At 34.4% G+C, this 17,202-nt stretch overlaps 6 protein-coding genes across 6 annotated transcripts; 3 read left to right on the forward strand and 3 right to left on the reverse strand.

Annotated features, from left to right (window-relative positions):
* Positions 1–734: 734 nt before the first annotated feature.
* On the reverse strand, positions 735–7,196 carry LOC105224063 (protein rotatin homolog). Its single transcript, XM_049461749.1, has 2 exons — positions 3,252–7,196; positions 735–3,176 (listed from the first exon to the last, which is right to left on the reverse strand). The coding sequence occupies exons 1-2, from the start codon at positions 6,955–6,957 to the stop codon at positions 1,012–1,014; spliced, it is 5,871 nt and encodes a 1,956-aa protein (XP_049317706.1). The 5' UTR covers positions 6,958–7,196; the 3' UTR covers positions 735–1,011.
* Positions 7,197–7,824: 628 nt separating this feature from the next.
* LOC105224066 (28S ribosomal protein S18b, mitochondrial) lies at positions 7,825–8,660 on the forward strand. Its single transcript, XM_011202039.4, has 2 exons — positions 7,825–8,224; positions 8,278–8,660. Exons 1-2 carry the CDS (start codon positions 7,926–7,928, stop codon positions 8,606–8,608), a joined length of 630 nt encoding a protein of 209 aa, XP_011200341.2. The 5' UTR covers positions 7,825–7,925; the 3' UTR covers positions 8,609–8,660.
* Positions 8,661–8,671: 11 nt separating this feature from the next.
* On the forward strand, positions 8,672–10,224 carry LOC105224065 (pyridine nucleotide-disulfide oxidoreductase domain-containing protein 1). Its single transcript, XM_011202038.3, has one exon. It carries the CDS (start codon positions 8,672–8,674, stop codon positions 10,133–10,135), a length of 1,464 nt encoding a protein of 487 aa, XP_011200340.2. The 3' UTR covers positions 10,136–10,224.
* Positions 10,146–10,871, reverse strand: LOC105224064 (transcription initiation factor TFIID subunit 13). The gene is made up of 3 exons (XM_011202037.4): positions 10,712–10,871; positions 10,316–10,655; positions 10,146–10,259 (listed from the first exon to the last, which is right to left on the reverse strand). The coding sequence occupies exons 1-3, from the start codon at positions 10,754–10,756 to the stop codon at positions 10,237–10,239; spliced, it is 408 nt and encodes a 135-aa protein (XP_011200339.1). The 5' UTR covers positions 10,757–10,871; the 3' UTR covers positions 10,146–10,236.
* Positions 10,872–11,931: 1,060 nt separating this feature from the next.
* Positions 11,932–14,086, reverse strand: LOC105224067 (protein nessun dorma). Its single transcript, XM_011202040.4, has 4 exons — positions 13,861–14,086; positions 13,002–13,798; positions 12,299–12,921; positions 11,932–12,230 (listed from the first exon to the last, which is right to left on the reverse strand). Exons 1-4 carry the CDS (start codon positions 14,003–14,005, stop codon positions 12,032–12,034), a joined length of 1,764 nt encoding a protein of 587 aa, XP_011200342.2. The 5' UTR covers positions 14,006–14,086; the 3' UTR covers positions 11,932–12,031.
* Positions 14,087–14,814: 728 nt separating this feature from the next.
* Positions 14,815–16,068, forward strand: LOC105224068 (PI-PLC X domain-containing protein 3). The gene is made up of 3 exons (XM_011202041.3): positions 14,815–15,039; positions 15,122–15,773; positions 15,827–16,068. The coding sequence occupies exons 1-3, from the start codon at positions 14,958–14,960 to the stop codon at positions 16,041–16,043; spliced, it is 951 nt and encodes a 316-aa protein (XP_011200343.2). The 5' UTR covers positions 14,815–14,957; the 3' UTR covers positions 16,044–16,068.
* The last annotated feature ends 1,134 nt before the right edge of the window (positions 16,069–17,202 follow it).

Consider the following 17,202-nt stretch of genomic DNA (forward strand, 5'->3'; position numbering starts at 1 on the left):
GTTTTTTTTTCGTCAAATCATGTGGCACCCAAACATAAAGCTTTTTTGTGTATCCAGCCATCTGCAGATGGTTTAACATGGTTTGGTGATTAGCTCTCATCTTCTGGGAGATGTCACAAGATGCCACATGCCGGTCTAACTCGATGTTTTCCATGATTTGATCGGTATTCGTCGTCACAGGTCTTCCGCCGGCTGGCTTATCCATGGTGTCGTTTTCACCCGCTCTGAATCGTCGAAACCATTCCTCCGCAGTTCGAAGTGATAGAGTACAATTCCCCGAAACACCATTAATCTCACGGAACGTTTCTCTAGCGGATTTGCCTTTCACGAAGGAAAACTTTAAAATAGCTCAAATTTCGGCGTTAGTGAACTCCAGGTTTATGCGTCTATATCCAAACTAATCATGCATAGCGCCGTTTTGTAGGTTATGTCAAGACCTTTCAAAGACCTTTCAAAAGAGTATTGCCAGATACGAGCTCTGCAGCGCTTTATACATAGCCTCGAAATTCAAAAGACAAAAAGGCGGAAGGGAGACAACCTAATATTATTGGTTTTAGGTGTTACAGACAGGCGTTAGGTGTACAAAACTGTATTATACTCTAAAGCAACATGTTGCAAGATTATTAAAAACTACAACATTATAGATCAATCTTATATAAAAATTGTAATTCATTTAATTATTCTGATTATTGGTATCTATCTAGGCAAAATAAATAAATAATCCTGAAGAGTTAGATTATATTTATAAGTTTAAGCCGCAATTTCGTCGCAAAAATATAATAAATTTCATTAATAAAAAATAACAAAATAATAACATTTGGAGTGTACATTATTAAAAAAGACGTTTTAATTCAACAAATTAAAAAATACAGATTTTCAATGGTAGCAAAATTTTGTAGAAGTCTTTTTTTTCAATTATAATATATGTTTTTATTTGTTTTAAGAGGACTTATATTATATATTTTTAAGAATATCATCTAAAATAATTTAAATATTTAAACATATAAAATACTAATTATTAAAAATATTTAAGATTACATCTAGCACATACGACAAATCTGTAGCGAAAGAGATTTGTGAAAACTTCTTGGAATTATTCTCCTTGAGTGACTGCAACTGCTGGTTCAACTGCCGCAGTTGTTTGGCCAAATTGGTACAACGTAGCATAGCGACATACTTTGCACCACCGGAGGCTAATTTCCAAACACCAACACATGCTATCAACTGTTCTTCATACGATACATATTTCTGTTCCGCATTTGATGCTGCTGACGAATCCAGTCGTTCGCCAACAATCGTATCAATTGTACAAATAAAGTCGTTTGATGTCATCAAAGCCGAACGATTACTACCCAAAAAACACATATTACGCAATATACGAAGCGTCAATATGCGTACAGTGCTGCTGGGTGGAGACCGTATAATTACATCACAGAGAGCTCGCAAATTGCGCGTATGCGCACCCTCCGGATAGCGTGAAAATAACTCCCAAAACTGCAACCATGAACGCAGTATATCCGCTTTAACTTTAGGCGATTTTAAGTGAAACGGATGCAGGCTATCAAACATGTCCAACATAAGTGCCTTAGTTATGGTGACGCGACCCTCTGCACATGAGCAACAATTCATAACTATGCGCAAGCCCGTACTGATAACCGGGAAACTTTCGGCATTGTTCGCCTTTACCTTCGTGGTTTCGGCTACGATCAACTTAATGACCAATTGCAGTAATGAGTGCGCATATCCGGAAAACAGCATCGCAAACTGTTTACATACGGCAAATGAATGCTCACTATGATGACAACACACCTGCAGTACCAGCTCTTTTAAGTCACCTGAATGTGGCAACCACGGCCACAACTGCATTATGAGCTTGGAAAGTGCTACACTTTGAAGATTATCCGTGAGCGCTGCATCAGCAGCGGCAAACCAATGCAAGTATACGTTTAGTAAAAGTTTAAAATTTTTTATCAAAGTCAGTTTTTTGTTCTCGCCATAACGGCGTACGTAAGTAGTAGCGCTGCATTTGAATTGTTCAAAAAATGTATCGAAAATTTGCGTTATTTTATCGAAGAGTTTCAGATTTTTCGCCGCCAACCGTGCGCCTACGGAAATTCTCAGAATCACCCCCAGCGTTTCACTTACTTGCACTTGGGCTTTGGTTGGTGCGTTAGTGAATTTGTTCGTCGCTATGGAGTAAAGGTGCTGAAATAGGCGAAACAACTCTACAAAAATAAGAGCAATTGCGGATTTTGTTGCTACTGTTATCGCCGAACTGTTACTGCTCGCATTTTCATTTTCTACTAAATCAATATCGACGCTTAGATCCTCACTGATATTGTCGTACTGTCTCTGCGTCAGAATTTCAGTAAATTTCGCCACTTTTAGCGCGATAATGTCTTTATTATCCGTTATTGCGACATTGCGTTCCAGTGTCACTACAATGTTATTAGGCCTATTTTGGCCGTGTACTTTATTCTGACCTTTGATCAATAATAAACTCAACGCTGCCAAAGAACATCGTTGCAGCGGTGTATTGAGATTCTCAATTGCGAAAGCGCGCAACAAATGTCTCACAAGCGATGCCGGCGCTTTGGAAATGTTGTCGCATAACTTCTCATAAGCCATATCGTCTTTACAAAGAACCAACAGCAGCTGCAAAACATTTACAATCACTGCATCTAATATATCTGGCTGGTCGAATAATTGATAAAAATGTTTAAGCCAAACTTGATCACGACACAAGGTGCGCTGCAGTAAAGAGAAATTTGTTGGATAACATGCTCCATATAAGCGGCAAATTTCGCCGCACATGACGTAGTATTTGGGATTCTCATCCGCTGGTGACATTTTCATTAATTCATATAATTTTAACATAAAATCACTTTCACACAACTCTTTAGCGAAATCTGGTTTATTTTCCAACATTCTTGAGCATATTTTACAAAAACAACTTATCAAATCACAATTAGTTATGCTGATTGGGGAATTATGATCAAAATGTAACGGTAATGTTTGTTCGAATATGCAACAACCGCGTATGGCTTCGTTAGCAAAGAATAGAAATTTATGTCGTGTAAGTAATTGAAATGCGTCTTCTTTTTTCTCAGCTCCACTGAGAAAATTGGTAAATAAATTCGCCGCTAATTGACGTACCACTATCGATTCACCGCCATCTAAAAAAGTGCACAAACAACATGCCATAAAACCGCCAGGCAGATAGGATAACTCATTTTCTAAAAAGTCAATACCAGTTGTTAATGTTGTACTGTTATCAAGCGAATCGTCATAGCGTGAAAAATATGTTAAAATACACCAGGCCAGCGCACGAACTTTTCGGTCACAATGCCCGCATAGACCACTCAAGTACTTTACGGATGATTGGCAAAGCTTAAAACTACGTTGTGGTTCCTCCAACTGTGTATAAAGCCGACAGACAATAGTGAGGCAATCAATCTGCCATTGTGATCCGGTTTGCGTAAATGACTTTAATACAAGTGATAATTTTATGAAGCGTTTGCAGTATGCCATGAGTTGCCTATCCGCAATAGCAATATCGTAAGTGCTTAGTGTGGCTTGTAGACTTAATAAGCAGCGTATGCGTAGGAAATCACGTTTTTGAAAATGCCGCGTGATTAATTGAAATATCAATTCAAATAAGTTACTATGTAAAATACGCAACTTTTCGTTGTCTCCATTTACAGTTTTGACGGATTCCATTAAACTTTTCAATAAAACACATAATTTGTGATACAAACGAAGTGAAGTATCTTCGTTTTTAAGTAGCGCAATAATAGCATGCTGAAAATCCGTTATTAAATCCTCTACCAAACGTATATTTATTATAGTTAAAGGCAATTGTACGCAGAATTGACAGAAATCGATCAATACTTCAAAAAGTTCATAATCCGACTCGTTACCCGGCGGTAACTGCAAGTATTTACTAATCATACCATATAGCTCGTCGACAAGTTTGTCGGGCATCAATGTATTGGTATTATCAGTTTGTTGATCGCGCAGACTAAGCTGTAATTGCAATGAAATACTCGCATTTATTAGCGACTTATGATCGGTAGCATTTAAAATTGCTCTCAAAAATCGTTGTATATTATGTTTCGGATTAGTAGCGCTCATTAAGCGCCAATCACGTAATTGCAAATGCAATTCTGCATCAAAATCGTAATTCTTTTGCTCTTCCAAGTACTGTTTAGGTACGGGAATTTGATCGTCATAAAAGGTGTTTGCTAATAGATGCCGCAAATATAACGTGGCTTCCGCTTTATTTACGAAAATTTTATCGTATTCGTAGAGCGCGGTATTGTGTTGTTCAAACGATTGCAAATCAAAGTTTAGCGGCAATTGTAAATTATCTAACAGGCTGGGTGCCTCAACACGCTGGTTACCCAAAACTACAATGAAACTTGAATAAAGTAGGAGAAATAGACAAACACAGGCGTCCTGACGTAACTGTATATCATTTTGATAGAGAGCAATCGCGCGTAACAGTAAAATGTATATATTGGGCGTATCTGATAATTCGCAACGCAAAGAAGCGTCATATAACAACACCTTACAAAGTATACTGATTGCAGGAATTGCAGAGCCGGTATAATCTTCATACGATGTAACCAATAGTGCATTTTCAAGCGCTTGTAAGATTAAATAATGAGCACTCTCTTCACAAAATGTAGTTAAAGTTTCCCATTGCTGGCACATAACATTCAATTGCATTAGTGTTGTTTTGCGTATCACTGGTTCCACATCGGTCATTTCTAACATATTCAGCAAATTATGTAAAGTATCTCTTTCATAAGAAGAATGAACATCTGTAAAAATCTTTTGATATTCCCGAGGACTTTTCAAAATACATACATCGTTGGGTATTACATCGCTTATATGTAGAAGATTTGGTACATATTTATCAGCGTCTGGTAGTGTATTCATTATGTAAAGAAGACGCGCTAAAGCTTCGCTACGTATAGTACTGTCGTGATGAAACATAAATATAATATTACCTTGCAATACCGTCAAAAAAGGCAGTTGTTTTGTATCTGGATCAAGTAGTTTTTGCAGCAGCAGTGTAATATTTTGAGATTGTGTACAACACTGTAACAAAGGCAATATTGGTAGAAATAAATGTAATAATTTTAGCCATTCTTCACCCAATAAGTGCTGAGACTTTAATATTAATATTAATATATCTTCACTGATTTTGCTTAAGTTTTCATTTTTATTATCGCCGCAAACATAAATCAGATGGAGTAGTAGTTCACTGCTCCATGGTACACCTAGTACTTGGCATTCTAGCAACTGTCCATGTGTCAAACCAATATTGTAGCGTTCGTTTTCCATTAAACATGCAAAGTGCCGTTTTACCGCCATAGAAAGTATTTTATAAACATGTATCCGCAGTGGCTCATGTTTCAACCGCATTAAATTAAGTAATAGTTCTGTAGCTTTTGACCGCAAGTCGGGCTTTTCTAAATATTGTGCGTTGCAATCAATAATCGATTGAAATACATATTCAGTTAATTGTACACTTTTTAAATTTTCTATAGCCACAAATATATTGGGTTCATTCAATAGTATTAATTCGCTATTGATAGTTTGTGGATAACGAAGTAATGACACTGCAAATCGAATACAGCTATCATAATGTTGCAGCTTTTGACATTGATCAAAGGCTTTAGAACCAAATATTTGTTTACGTTTTTCAATATTACGATAACGATGCGGAAAATTAACTTTGAAAGTATAATCACGTAGCAGAGAGTCTAACATTTTTGAATCTTCCTTCTCCATTTGTTCGTTGATATTATGAGCTGAAATATCATCCGCTAGGCATACAAGTATGAGATATTTAATTCTTTTCAATGTGAAATGTCCATCTTGCTCAAAGCAAATTTGAAGATTAAGTATAATTGAGTATAGCCTTCGCAACACATCATTATCAACAGATATTTGTTGAAGGCGAAACAGCTCAAGGCAGTCTCTAGCGATTCCCATAATATATTGCATTTCTTTACGACATTCGTGTACCAATATTTCCAAAAGTTGTACACTCTTTGCAAGAACCAAGCGCAAAATAGTACTCACTTTTAATTGTGTATTTCCGGATATAAGTGTTACTGCTGTATTTGTTGAATATGCACTTACATTAGAACGCTCTTTTGATCTGGCCAAAAGAAGCCGCAAGTAAATTGTAATTGGCCTCATAACTTTTTCCAATACATTGCATTTTTCAAAATCATTTAAATTATATAGATGTAAAAGACGCAAAAATACATGTGGTGCTTGAAGCATATATTCGGCAGGATAGTCTAACATTGTGATTTCTAGATGTAGAAGGGCATTTGACATTTCACGTTCGTCAATATCTGTATTAGTTAAAAGATCTGCTATAAATCTGAGTGCAGTAAAATCTGCCGGTGTTGGTTTTGACCACGCTGGTTCGTAGTCATTGGCTACAAAATTGCTTAAAAACGTTTCACTTTTAGCACTGTCATTTTCATCTGTATCCATAAGTGAAATGGTTTCAAAAACTTCCATAACTTTATCCATTTCATTTTTCAGTTTACTATCGCGGTAGTTGCACAGTATACTTTTTACTTCATCCACTAATTGTAATTCGGTTTGATAGTTTTTGACTCGAAGTTTAACTTTATCCATCTCCCGCTTGAAGCGATTCATACCAAGTTGTTTAACAGCTTGTTCGCTGTAGCTTGATCTTAAAATTTTTATAAGTAGTTGGAGGACGCGATTTGCTTCACATATTGGTTCAAATCCAAACCAACGGATGAGTTGTTTACACAATTCTCCTACTTTGAATTGTATGTCTTCATTATGGTCAAAAGCACGATTTAACTTATTCCAAATCTGTTCAAATGTTCGCAACCGAATTTCAGACGACTCATGAGTAAGCTTTTGTATTGTTGAAGGATCCAGTTGCAGAGGCATATTAATTGCATCTTCATCTATAAGCACTAGAAGTAATAATCCAAATAATTCAAATAAAACAAAAAATGTATTACCTAAAATACACGATAATTGCAATAGAATTTCCTCTATCTATTTAATTTGGAATTGATATTTTATTCAATTTTTATTCAATAATATGTAAAAACTTTGAGCAGGATGATTTTGAAACCATCACTATTTATTTTTGAATTTAATGACAGGGCGCTCTGTCAGAGATGAGAAAATTTTGATAATTTTTAGTACATAAAAGCTATCGATGCGATTCTATAGCGATGTTATAATAATTTTATTATTCTTGCTCAAACCTCACAATAAAGAAGCACAAAACACTCAACACATGAGGTGAAAAGTACTTTGGTGTGAACCAGCTATTTAACAAAAAATGGGCAATCAAGAAAAATTTGTAATTCTGCAAATTTATATAACAACTCCATTTCCAGAAGCAGCTGCAGCATTATAGGGTATTGTTTCAACATAAATATCTTTCTATATGCACATGTATTAAATACATACATACATATTTACAAATAAAATTGAAACATAAATATGTAAATGTTTTTAATTCATACCTAGAAGGAAGTAAAATGTACATACACTGTACGTAACATATTTATTGAAATAGACAAATACTTATATTTATAATAGATAACGCCCTTGAAAGAATATTTCCCCCATTCTATTTCAATAAAAACATCTTTAAAAATATTAAAATTATTAAAACAAAAACAACCGATTTTGTATTGTGAGGTTTGCTTTGTCAGTTCATTATTATCTTCAATTTATTTTTGGCATGCATGGGCTAAAAATATCAGTAATCGTAAAACGATAATTTTATATTAACCTTATTAAAAACTACACTGTGTAGGATTGGGACATCGCTGAGTAATTTTATTATTTAATATTTGGTTAGGAACGATTAGATTGCTCTTCCATCAGCTTAAAGTAAAATGATTACAATTTTAAGGGCAATATCTAGAAATCTTATTAATGAAAAGTTTTCTGTTGTTAATCGCGTTTGCTTTCCTCAGCAACTGACATATTTTCATTCAGGTGCAACTTTGAGGTGTGATGTAAAGCCGGAAGAAAACGTTAATAGTTCTGAATCCAATAATCTTACTGCTGATGAAATAAAAAAACGGCAAAATGATCGAACACAAGTTATTCCAGTAGAAACATCCATGAGATACCTTAAAAGTTCTGCCTACAAAGAAACCTATGGAGATCAATTAGTTTGGGAGCAGTATAGGTACGAATTTTCAGCATATTTGTATATATTTATTTCATATTTTTTTATCGTAGGCGCAACCACAAAGGAGCCATTCCACCGCGTAAAACTCGTAAAACTTGTATTAGGAAAGGAGTAATTTCTACCGGAAATCCTTGTCCTATTTGTCGTGATGAATATTTAGTGTTAGACCACCGAAATATTGACTTACTGCAACAGTTTATTTCGCCACATACGGGTCAAATTCTAAGTTATTCTAAAACTGGCCTTTGCCAAAAGAAACATTTTCAATTAACCGTGGCCGTTGAACGTGCACGGGATTATGGACTTATAACTTTTGACGTACCATTTAGAGAATTCGATCTTGACGAATACTACGGAAAAGCTGAAGTAAAAAAAGAATAACAAACCAACACACTTTAAATTTACATAATAATTAAGTAATTTTTATATGGAAGAAACAAAATAATGGCTTCAGATAGTGGTGACCATATTACACAATTCGAAGAGCATTCATCGACATTCCTTGTAGTTGGCGGTGGGATCGCAGGTGTAACCTGTGCGGAAACATTAGCAATTTACCACCCAGAAGAGAAGATAACTTTAATAACAGAATCGAGCGTTATAAAAACTATCGCCAATTTAGAACCCGTTGCAAGATATGTTTATAAATTTGACGTGAAAGAACAATCGTTGAACGATAGCCTTCCACCTGCAATTCTAACCATTGTTGACCGACTTAAAACTATAGAGGCATTGGATCATTTCGTTCTCACGGAGAATGGTCGACGTATCTATTATAAATATATGTGTCTCTGTACTGGTGCTACTCCTAATCTAATTCTTGGTAACAATCCTCGAGTTATTGGAATCCGTGACACCGACTCAGTTCTAACACTGCAGGAATTTTTAAAACATGCTAAAAAAGTTACTTTGCTGGGTAATGGTGGTATAGCAAGCGAACTTGCATATGAGTTGCATGGAATTGAGGTACATTGGGTGGTCAAAGACAATCATATTGCGTCAACCTTTGTGGATCCAGGTGCAGCTCATTTCTTTCAAGAATCAATACACCTCAAGAAACCAGATGGTAGTAATGCAGACAAAGCGAATTCACAATCCACTTCAATTGTTAAACGTCTTAGATACAAAGAAATACAATCAAAAGAACTATGTAAAGAAAACAACAAAATTCGTGGTGCGGCTTTGGGACCCGATTGGCACAGGAATTTCACATTAACTGGTAATGCATCATCTACAACTGATTCACCGATTATACATTACAAAACACATATTAAGGAAATAGTAGAAAAAAATAAAAAAATATTTATTACGCTCAACAATGATGAACGTATTGAATGTGATTTCCTTATATCCGCAACCGGTGTCGAACCCCATCATAATTATTCTTGCTCGATTCCTTTTTCTATGGGAACCGACGGTGGAATCGCCGTTAATGACATGATGGAAACAAATGTTTTAGATATTTATGCTGCTGGCGATGTTTGTACCGCTATGTGGGAACATGGTGAACACTGGTTTCAAATGCGATTGTGGACACAAGCTCGCCAAATGGGTTGTATGGCCGGACGCAGTATGGACGCAAAATTAACAAATGAAGTGATTTATCAAGACTTCTGCTTTGAACTTTTTGGACACGTTACTCAGCTATTTGGTTATCCTGTTGTTCTTCTCGGGCGATACAATGGACAAGGTCTAGGAACCGATTACGAGTTACTGATTCGAAGTACTGCTGGTAAGGAGTATATAAAATTTGTACTTCAAAATGGCCGTTTACGAGGTGCAATATTGATTGGGAACACAGAACTTGCTGAGACCTGCGAAAACCTAATATTAAACAAAATTGATCTTACACCATATGGAGATGACATTCTCAATCCGGATATCGATATTGAAGATTACTTTGATTAAAAGTCATTGCTATTAAAATATTTTGTTTCTATTCATACTAGTGTACATAAATTGAAAATAAAATAATATTACATGAAAACCACTGTTCATTTAACCTTTTGTCATTTGATTTTTGCCTCATTACCTGGAAACAAAGTAGCATTAATTTTTGGAACGCATAGGGTTAAATTTCATACTCACCGACGTATTTAATTTCATCAAAAGCTTTCCTGGCTTTCTTTAATTCTTCATTCATAGTCAATAAGTCTTTGACACGAGCATATTTCCTTTGATCTTTTCTAACTAAAAATATGATATCTTCTACTTGTACACGCCCAGTACGTCCGATCTCCATTGCTTTGTGGGTCATTTCCGTTATAAATTCAATAACAAGATCTTCTAATAAATCCACACTCTCAGTATACGGATTCTTATCATCACCAAATCCATACATCATACATCGAAGCTCCTTGCTGAACAGCCTTTTCCTCCCAGCCGTAGTGGACACAAATTGTTCCTCACCAAGCTCATCTTCGTCGAACTAAAACAAAAAGAATTACATAGATCAAAAGTTTAAAAATCAGATACTCAACATACATCCGGAGTTTCAAAGTTTTCGTCAATATTTGTATTTGTTGTCATTTTACCAAATGATAATTGAATGCCAGTGTTTATTTATTTCTAAAAATGAGTTAGTTATGACAAAACGTATAAATATTATCGATTAACTTTCAACCGATAATATACAAAAACTAATCTAGAGATGGTGGCGGACATTAAATGATCTGGGAAAACTTTAGAATAGCATCACCCAAATTTGGAGATAAAATGGGTATGTGCGAATAGAGAATGTTACAGATTAAGAAAATATGTAAAAAGTTGAAGTATGTAATTTTTCAATGTGAAACACTATTCCCCACAAGACGGTGCTTACCAATTCAGAAATACATTTGTACAGTTTCACCTCTTATACTAATATGTAACTTTTTGTCTGGAAATGAAAAACTCTATTGTAAGAGTAGCAACATTCATCATACAAGATTTTTGAATGTGTAAGAGTGAGACGCACATATTGGATATGAAACTGTAAAAATTGCCGGCATTGAATTTTAAGGCTCCTAAATGGTTTGAAGAGCGTCAGGTAAATTGTAAATATTTTGTTACTTAAAATTAGAATATTTTCAGAACAAGAACTTAAAGATGCAATTAATGGCGTTATTAAAAATCGTGGATCCTTCGAATACCATGCAACAATTTGACATATGCAATCCAATTCGGGTGAGTCTAATAGCAGAAATAGCGAACAACGTAAACCAGCATATCGAATCAGCTGATACAACCTATCTTATGAGAGTGCAATGCAAATGATTAATCAACACCGCTTTTACCGCCCGCTTTACCGTACGCTACGTATAATTCACCACGATTTAGTTTTTCCCGTAGAAACGAATCCGCTGATTGCTCACTCGCAACGCAGGGTTGCCAGTGTCCATATACTGTAGTAATTAAAAAATTGTCTTCAATATGTTTGAAATTTTCTTATACTGACCCAAAATCAGAGTCGAATGCTGTTATTTGTAAATATTTTTAATTGTAGTTGAAATTTTCTTATACTGACCCAAAATCAGAGTCGAATGCTGTTATTTGTAAATATTTTTAATTATTAGTTATACCGCTCGGAAAAAAATCTATACTTGATATGATTTTAAAAAGTGACATATACAGTGGCGGACAAAAGTCCGTTTCATGCGGCGCAAATTGGTAAGGACTGGTTGCTTTATTATACTCCAAGGCAATTAAATACACCACCAAAGTCTAAATAGATATATATAGTCAAATTTATTAAAGATAAGGCAGATATTTATTTATATAGTATAATTTGTTTCGATAAAGAATTATGTACCCAATTTCCACATGTTAATATGACTTGATGACACATTCCTCATTCGCCGTTGTATCCTTAGTAATAGGGATTTCGAAACCATTTTCGTTAGCTCTCAAAACATTCAATGTTTCTCTTGAAATAATCATATTGCATACATTTTGCACAAATACATTTACTTTACAACCTTTGAACTGACATTCTCCAATGAATGGCGTAGGTGCGTCAAAGTTCCTATTAAAATAATTAATAAATATAATAAAACTACTCTTATTCAAGTTTACCTGTAACTTATTACTTACTTTTCCCACTCTTCTAAATGGTTCAAAACTGTATACCGGGCATTTAGGTTTTGTGGTTTGAAGACTGTTGACACATGTACTGCATTATTAAGAGAATTAGTTATTTTTGAATTATCAAAGTGGCACTTTGAGTGAACACTCAAATCGATTCCAATTTTGCAATTCAAAACGTTTGTGTGTTTTAACTGTAACAATGATTCATTCATGACAGTAACACCTGTTGCAAATCGTTCAACGATGCATTTTTCAAGAATAACGGATGTTCCTTTATGACAAATAATGCCCTGTTGGGTACTAGTTTTTCCATCGCCTATTAAAATGCAATTACGAAGGCATAATGTTCCACTTTTTACTAAAATTCCAGTTTGTACATTACGACAATCTAAAACTATGTTTTCAATAGTAAAAGATCTTTCGAAAACAAAAAGCACACTTTCTTCATCAGATGATGATATCGAAACATTTTCCTTAGTAAAGTAATCCGATGAGTTTGTAAACTTCTCTTTGTCTGTAGTAAGACCACATAATCTACCACCATCGGCCATATTTTCCAAAAATTTTACGGTATGATGACCAGGTGAAAGATAAATACAGTCATAATTATTACAACTGTTTAAAATTTCCTTAAAAAAGAAAGAGTTTATTGAGTTGTAGGTCTAAAAAAGTGTCTGAATGCTGAAACAAAAATTATACCATACACTACCTGCAAGGTGGGAACATTTTGAACCAAAGCATCTTTTGGAATTCTCTTCTTGGCTATTTGCAATAAATATATTTGTTGATCAAGTGTGCAAGGCGCCATTACAAAATAAATTCGTCCAAGTTTTTTTTCGCTAGATATGTCATTTTGTTCATTTTCATTAAAATATTTTTCCTCTGGAAATTTTATTTCTTGAAAAATTCTTCTCATTTCTGGATTTTCTAATAATTCAATTTCATTGCGTATCATAGCTAGGCGCAAATGCAATCTCATTAAATCAGTTACTTCTGTTTTACCCATCGTCTCTTCGAGGTCTCCTTCGTCTTCGTCAGTAAGTCCTAGTTCTAGGTACTCTCGTCGTTGTTGCAAATACTTAGATTCTGTAAGCAATTTGCGGACATGGGCTGCTAAGGTTTTTTTCATTGTTCTTTTACGCAAGTCATAGCAAAATCGGATACGTGACTCCAAATGCTTTTCTACCCAATTAAGGTCGTCATCGTTATCATTGTCCCAGGGCATCCAAACATGAGTATAAAAGAATCTTAAACGATCAACACAATCAGCAGTTCGTTCAATATTTAATTCGGAGTTTTCTTGCTCTTTTGTAGGCCATAGATCTTCCAAGAAAACTTCGTGCTTCTCCGGTAAATGAATGTCTTCATCCTGAACTGCTTGTATAATAAATATAGCTTTTAAATCTTTAAAAATAACTTGCTCCACATAACCGAAAACCACGGTTGGGTATCTAATACATAATTCTTCACATATCACTCGAGGAATCTTCCATAACGCTTGCCAGCCTAGATTTTAAAATATAATTATTTTTTAAATATGCCATACAGTTTAATGACGCACCATGTACCTGCTGGTTCAATCTGAAGTTCAATATAATATGACCACTCGGAACGAACTTGAGATGCGGGTATAACTTCATCTTTCCAAGATAAAACTCCCATAGATTCTTCCAAGCGGTCAAGCAAACACTTATCAAATTCGTAAACTTCCATTGCTCAAATTTTAAATCTTGGGAAAAGAAAATCTTGAACACGAATTCAAATAGGTGAAGGCGTTGCCAACTTCTTAGCAATAATATAAAAATTATCGATAAGTACTACCAATTTTACTGTAGAGAATTATTGCCAACCAATTGTCAAATTGATTACCAGATAAACATTTTTGCCGGGGTATTTTCAATCAAGCGGACTTATTTGAATAATTGATGTGCCTTGTTATAAGGATTAAAACATTTCTGCTTGATAATGTAGAAAATTGTAATTATTCCCGAATGCAATTAAAAAAAAAAGTTGTATGTTTTAAAAGTGGTGCTAGGCCATCCGACAGTCGGTATCATTTGCAGTATGCAGCGGTACTTTAAAAATTGAGTTTTTCTTCTATTTAGCTCGTGAGCTGGGCTGCCTCGATGGTAGTACGCTTCTCGTTGGTGTCGAGGCTTAACTGCTTACTCATCAGCACTAATCTATCAACTTTTGATCTGATTGTTATAGGCTGCGGAGTTTCTGATATTCCAAGCCCAAGATTTCCTGAAGCCCTCTTAAACATAAAACCAGTTGTGCTTTTATATAGACCAACTTAAAAATCCTATAGAATTAATGTGAAAGGAATCTTAAAAAGTTTTCTTGGTGCAAAACAAACAAATTTTTGAAAAAAGTACTTTAATTTCATAAAGACAGTTCACTTCGTACGAATGAAAGGATAGTAGGTAAAATACCTAAAACAGTTTCAAAGATTTTAAATTTAAAGAATAAAATGTAACATGAAGACACTATATAATAAAAAAAACATCATTGATATCGATAATATGTTGTGAATATTGAATTGTGGTTTTGTTTACATTATTAGTGTTTCTCTTCTTCCACACTATCTATTAGAATTTATTAGTAGTTATTTGAAATAAGTCAATCCATAAAGTTAGAAATAACAAGAGCAAACAAAAAAGAAATGATGGATGACGACGGTCGATGGATGACATCACTTCCAAATGAATTGCGCGATTTGCCAATCATCAATCTTGCAATACCCGGTAGTTACCAAGAATCCAAATTTACGCACATTACTAATTTCTGTAATATAATCTCTTTTTTATAACTATTTGAACAAAAAAGGCTCTCATGATACAATGTCATATGGCATAAAATCTGGAGCAAAGCCTGCTCCAGATGCTGAAAGGTCCACAAGGTGGTTGAATTTCTTTTTCCCTTGGTGTGTGAGACGTTGGGCGAAAACACAGTCTTCTAGTATTTTGGAACAATTGTTGTTAGGAGTGCGTTATTTCGATTTGCGTGTATGCCAAAATAACGATAAATTCTATTTTGCGCATGGGCTCTTTGCAATGGAAATTTTTGAACCACTGGAAGAACTTAAACGATTTTTACTTTCAAATAAGGGAGAGGTTTGCATTTTGGACTTTCAACATTTTTACGATATGAACCTGTTACATCATGCCCAACTACAGAACCTCTTACTACAATTATTTAACTCTCTGCTGTACACTAAATTTCATGGAACTATAACTGATTTTACTTTGAATAGGTGTAGTACATTGGGTACACAAATATTTTTAATTTACCGGCGTTGTCCCTTGCCATTGCCAAAAGAATTTTGGCCAAGTAATATTTGGCCGACTCCATGGCCAAATGTAACTTCCATAAAGAAACTTGAAACATATCTTCAAAAATCTCTTCTGTCCAGAAAACCTTCGCAAGGATACGTCACACAATGTGTATTGACACCTTCTGGTAAATACATAACACTCAGGTAATTATTCTAATATAAATGAAAAGCATGCAATTAATACCAAGCAATTTCAGGTTCTTTTCCTCTTTACGTAAAACTGCGAAAAAAGTTAACAAGAAATTGAAACCGTGGATTGAGGAACAAATACCCGGACCGTTTTTGGATAATGAATCACCTAAAACAAATGTGTTTATTACAGATTTTGCCAGTTTAGATAACGGACAATTTTGTAAGATGGTTATAGGCCTTAATTATAAAATTGAAAGTGTGTCCAAAATCGGTGATAGTTAAAACTGTTTATTTTTTGCTTTTTTTTGTAACGATGTAAATTTGTATATAGCGAAGAGTTTATAGGGGAAAAAATTAGAAATCAGTGAGAAATCGGTTGTAGTTATATTTTTTTAACGATGTACAAACATATATAGCTCAGAACGAGTTTAATATATTATATTAAGAATAGAATAACTATAAAATAAGATTGAGACTTAATATAAAAAAAATTGCAGTTATTTTTGTAACGATATACAAAGCTATATATTTAAGAAGGAGTTTAGTATTTAAAACAAAAAAGTTGGGAATTATTTTAAATTCCGAAATTGGATTGCGACATTTCTGATACGGAGAAATTTGATTTATTGCTTATGTAATTTTTAGAAAAAAGGGTATTCTACACTTTAAGGTCAAAATGTAATTGCAATTACTTGATTACTTGTTATATTTTGAAAATATAAAGAAAGCTAAAAAATAAAATTTATTTAATACTTTATTAATTCGCTTACCTGAAGGAAGAAGTTGTTCTCTGCAAAGCTCCATATCCAACGAATATGTGATTGCACTAGATTATCCTTAAAGAGTCTCCACAGAATCTAAACTTGCCGACCAGCCTGACCGCCAGGACTGTATGACGCATCGTGGTGTACCCCACCTGACTAAACGGTGTGTACTGAGTAAGTCATTGCTGCATCCTACGAGTTGTTTGTGAAGGAGCCATTAGTCTCTTCTTTATTACGTCGCAAAATACTCTATTTTTACAATACTTGTTTTTTTGTATTCGATGAAGTTACCTGCTATTATCTCCATGGCAGAAAATTCCTTTTGTTTCAAGAGTAAATTTTACAAGTATTTTGGCCTTGTATTCACATTCACTCTCTCAACTTGTGCTAGTTTTATATTTTATATAATAAAAGTGTAAATAGTTAATTATGGATCCGTCTCCAAAAAAATCCCTTTCTTATACACACGTACATATGTATGTATATGGTTTGAAGTCAATAGAAAGATTCAAAATGCTTGTATTAGCTATGAAAAGTCTTGGCCCGATTATACTCCTTATTACCAGAAAAAGGCATTATATTTGGTGCATGGTTATATCTAACATATTGACTGATATTTCGGCAAAAAGTCAGCTATAGACACTCAAGCCCACATATTCGGTAACTAGGAGAATTGA

This window comes from Bactrocera dorsalis, unplaced genomic scaffold (assembly GCF_023373825.1).
Source record: "Bactrocera dorsalis isolate Fly_Bdor unplaced genomic scaffold, ASM2337382v1 BdCtg097, whole genome shotgun sequence".
NCBI classification, from domain to species: domain Eukaryota; kingdom Metazoa; phylum Arthropoda; class Insecta; order Diptera; family Tephritidae; genus Bactrocera; species Bactrocera dorsalis.

Bases quoted from the DNA above. Each gene is read 5' to 3' on its own strand.
- LOC105224063 (XM_049461749.1), bottom strand. From the start codon at position 6,957: ATGCCTCTGCAACTGGATCCTTCAACAATACAAAAGCTTACTCATGAG. The intron at 3,177-3,251 runs GTATTGACTTTT...GCACTTTTTTAG, and splicing joins CAGTACAACATTAACAACTG to ATGGCGGTGAATCGATAGTG.
- LOC105224066 (XM_011202039.4), top strand. From the start codon at position 7,926: ATGATTACAATTTTAAGGGCAATATCTAGAAATCTTATTAATGAAAAG. The intron at 8,225-8,277 runs GTACGAATTTTC...TTTTTATCGTAG, and splicing joins TTAGTTTGGGAGCAGTATAG to GCGCAACCACAAAGGAGCCA.
- LOC105224065 (XM_011202038.3), top strand. From the start codon at position 8,672: ATGGCTTCAGATAGTGGTGACCATATTACACAATTCGAAGAGCATTCA.
- LOC105224064 (XM_011202037.4), bottom strand. From the start codon at position 10,756: ATGACAACAAATACAAATATTGACGAAAACTTTGAAACTCCGGAT. The intron at 10,656-10,711 runs GTATGTTGAGTA...TTTTTGTTTTAG, and splicing joins AAAACTTTGAAACTCCGGAT to TTCGACGAAGATGAGCTTGG. The intron at 10,260-10,315 runs GTGAGTATGAAA...CTTTGTTTCCAG, and splicing joins TGATGAAATTAAATACGTCG to GTAATGAGGCAAAAATCAAA.
- LOC105224067 (XM_011202040.4), bottom strand. From the start codon at position 14,005: ATGGAAGTTTACGAATTTGATAAGTGTTTGCTTGACCGCTTGGAAGAA. The intron at 13,799-13,860 runs GTACATGGTGCG...TTTAAAATCTAG, and splicing joins ACTTCAGATTGAACCAGCAG to GCTGGCAAGCGTTATGGAAG. The intron at 12,922-13,001 runs GTAGTGTATGGT...TTCTTTTTTAAG, and splicing joins AAAATGTTCCCACCTTGCAG to GAAATTTTAAACAGTTGTAA.
- LOC105224068 (XM_011202041.3), top strand. From the start codon at position 14,958: ATGATGGATGACGACGGTCGATGGATGACATCACTTCCAAATGAATTG. The intron at 15,040-15,121 runs GTAGTTACCAAG...TGAACAAAAAAG, and splicing joins CATCAATCTTGCAATACCCG to GCTCTCATGATACAATGTCA. The intron at 15,774-15,826 runs GTAATTATTCTA...AAGCAATTTCAG, and splicing joins GGTAAATACATAACACTCAG to GTTCTTTTCCTCTTTACGTA.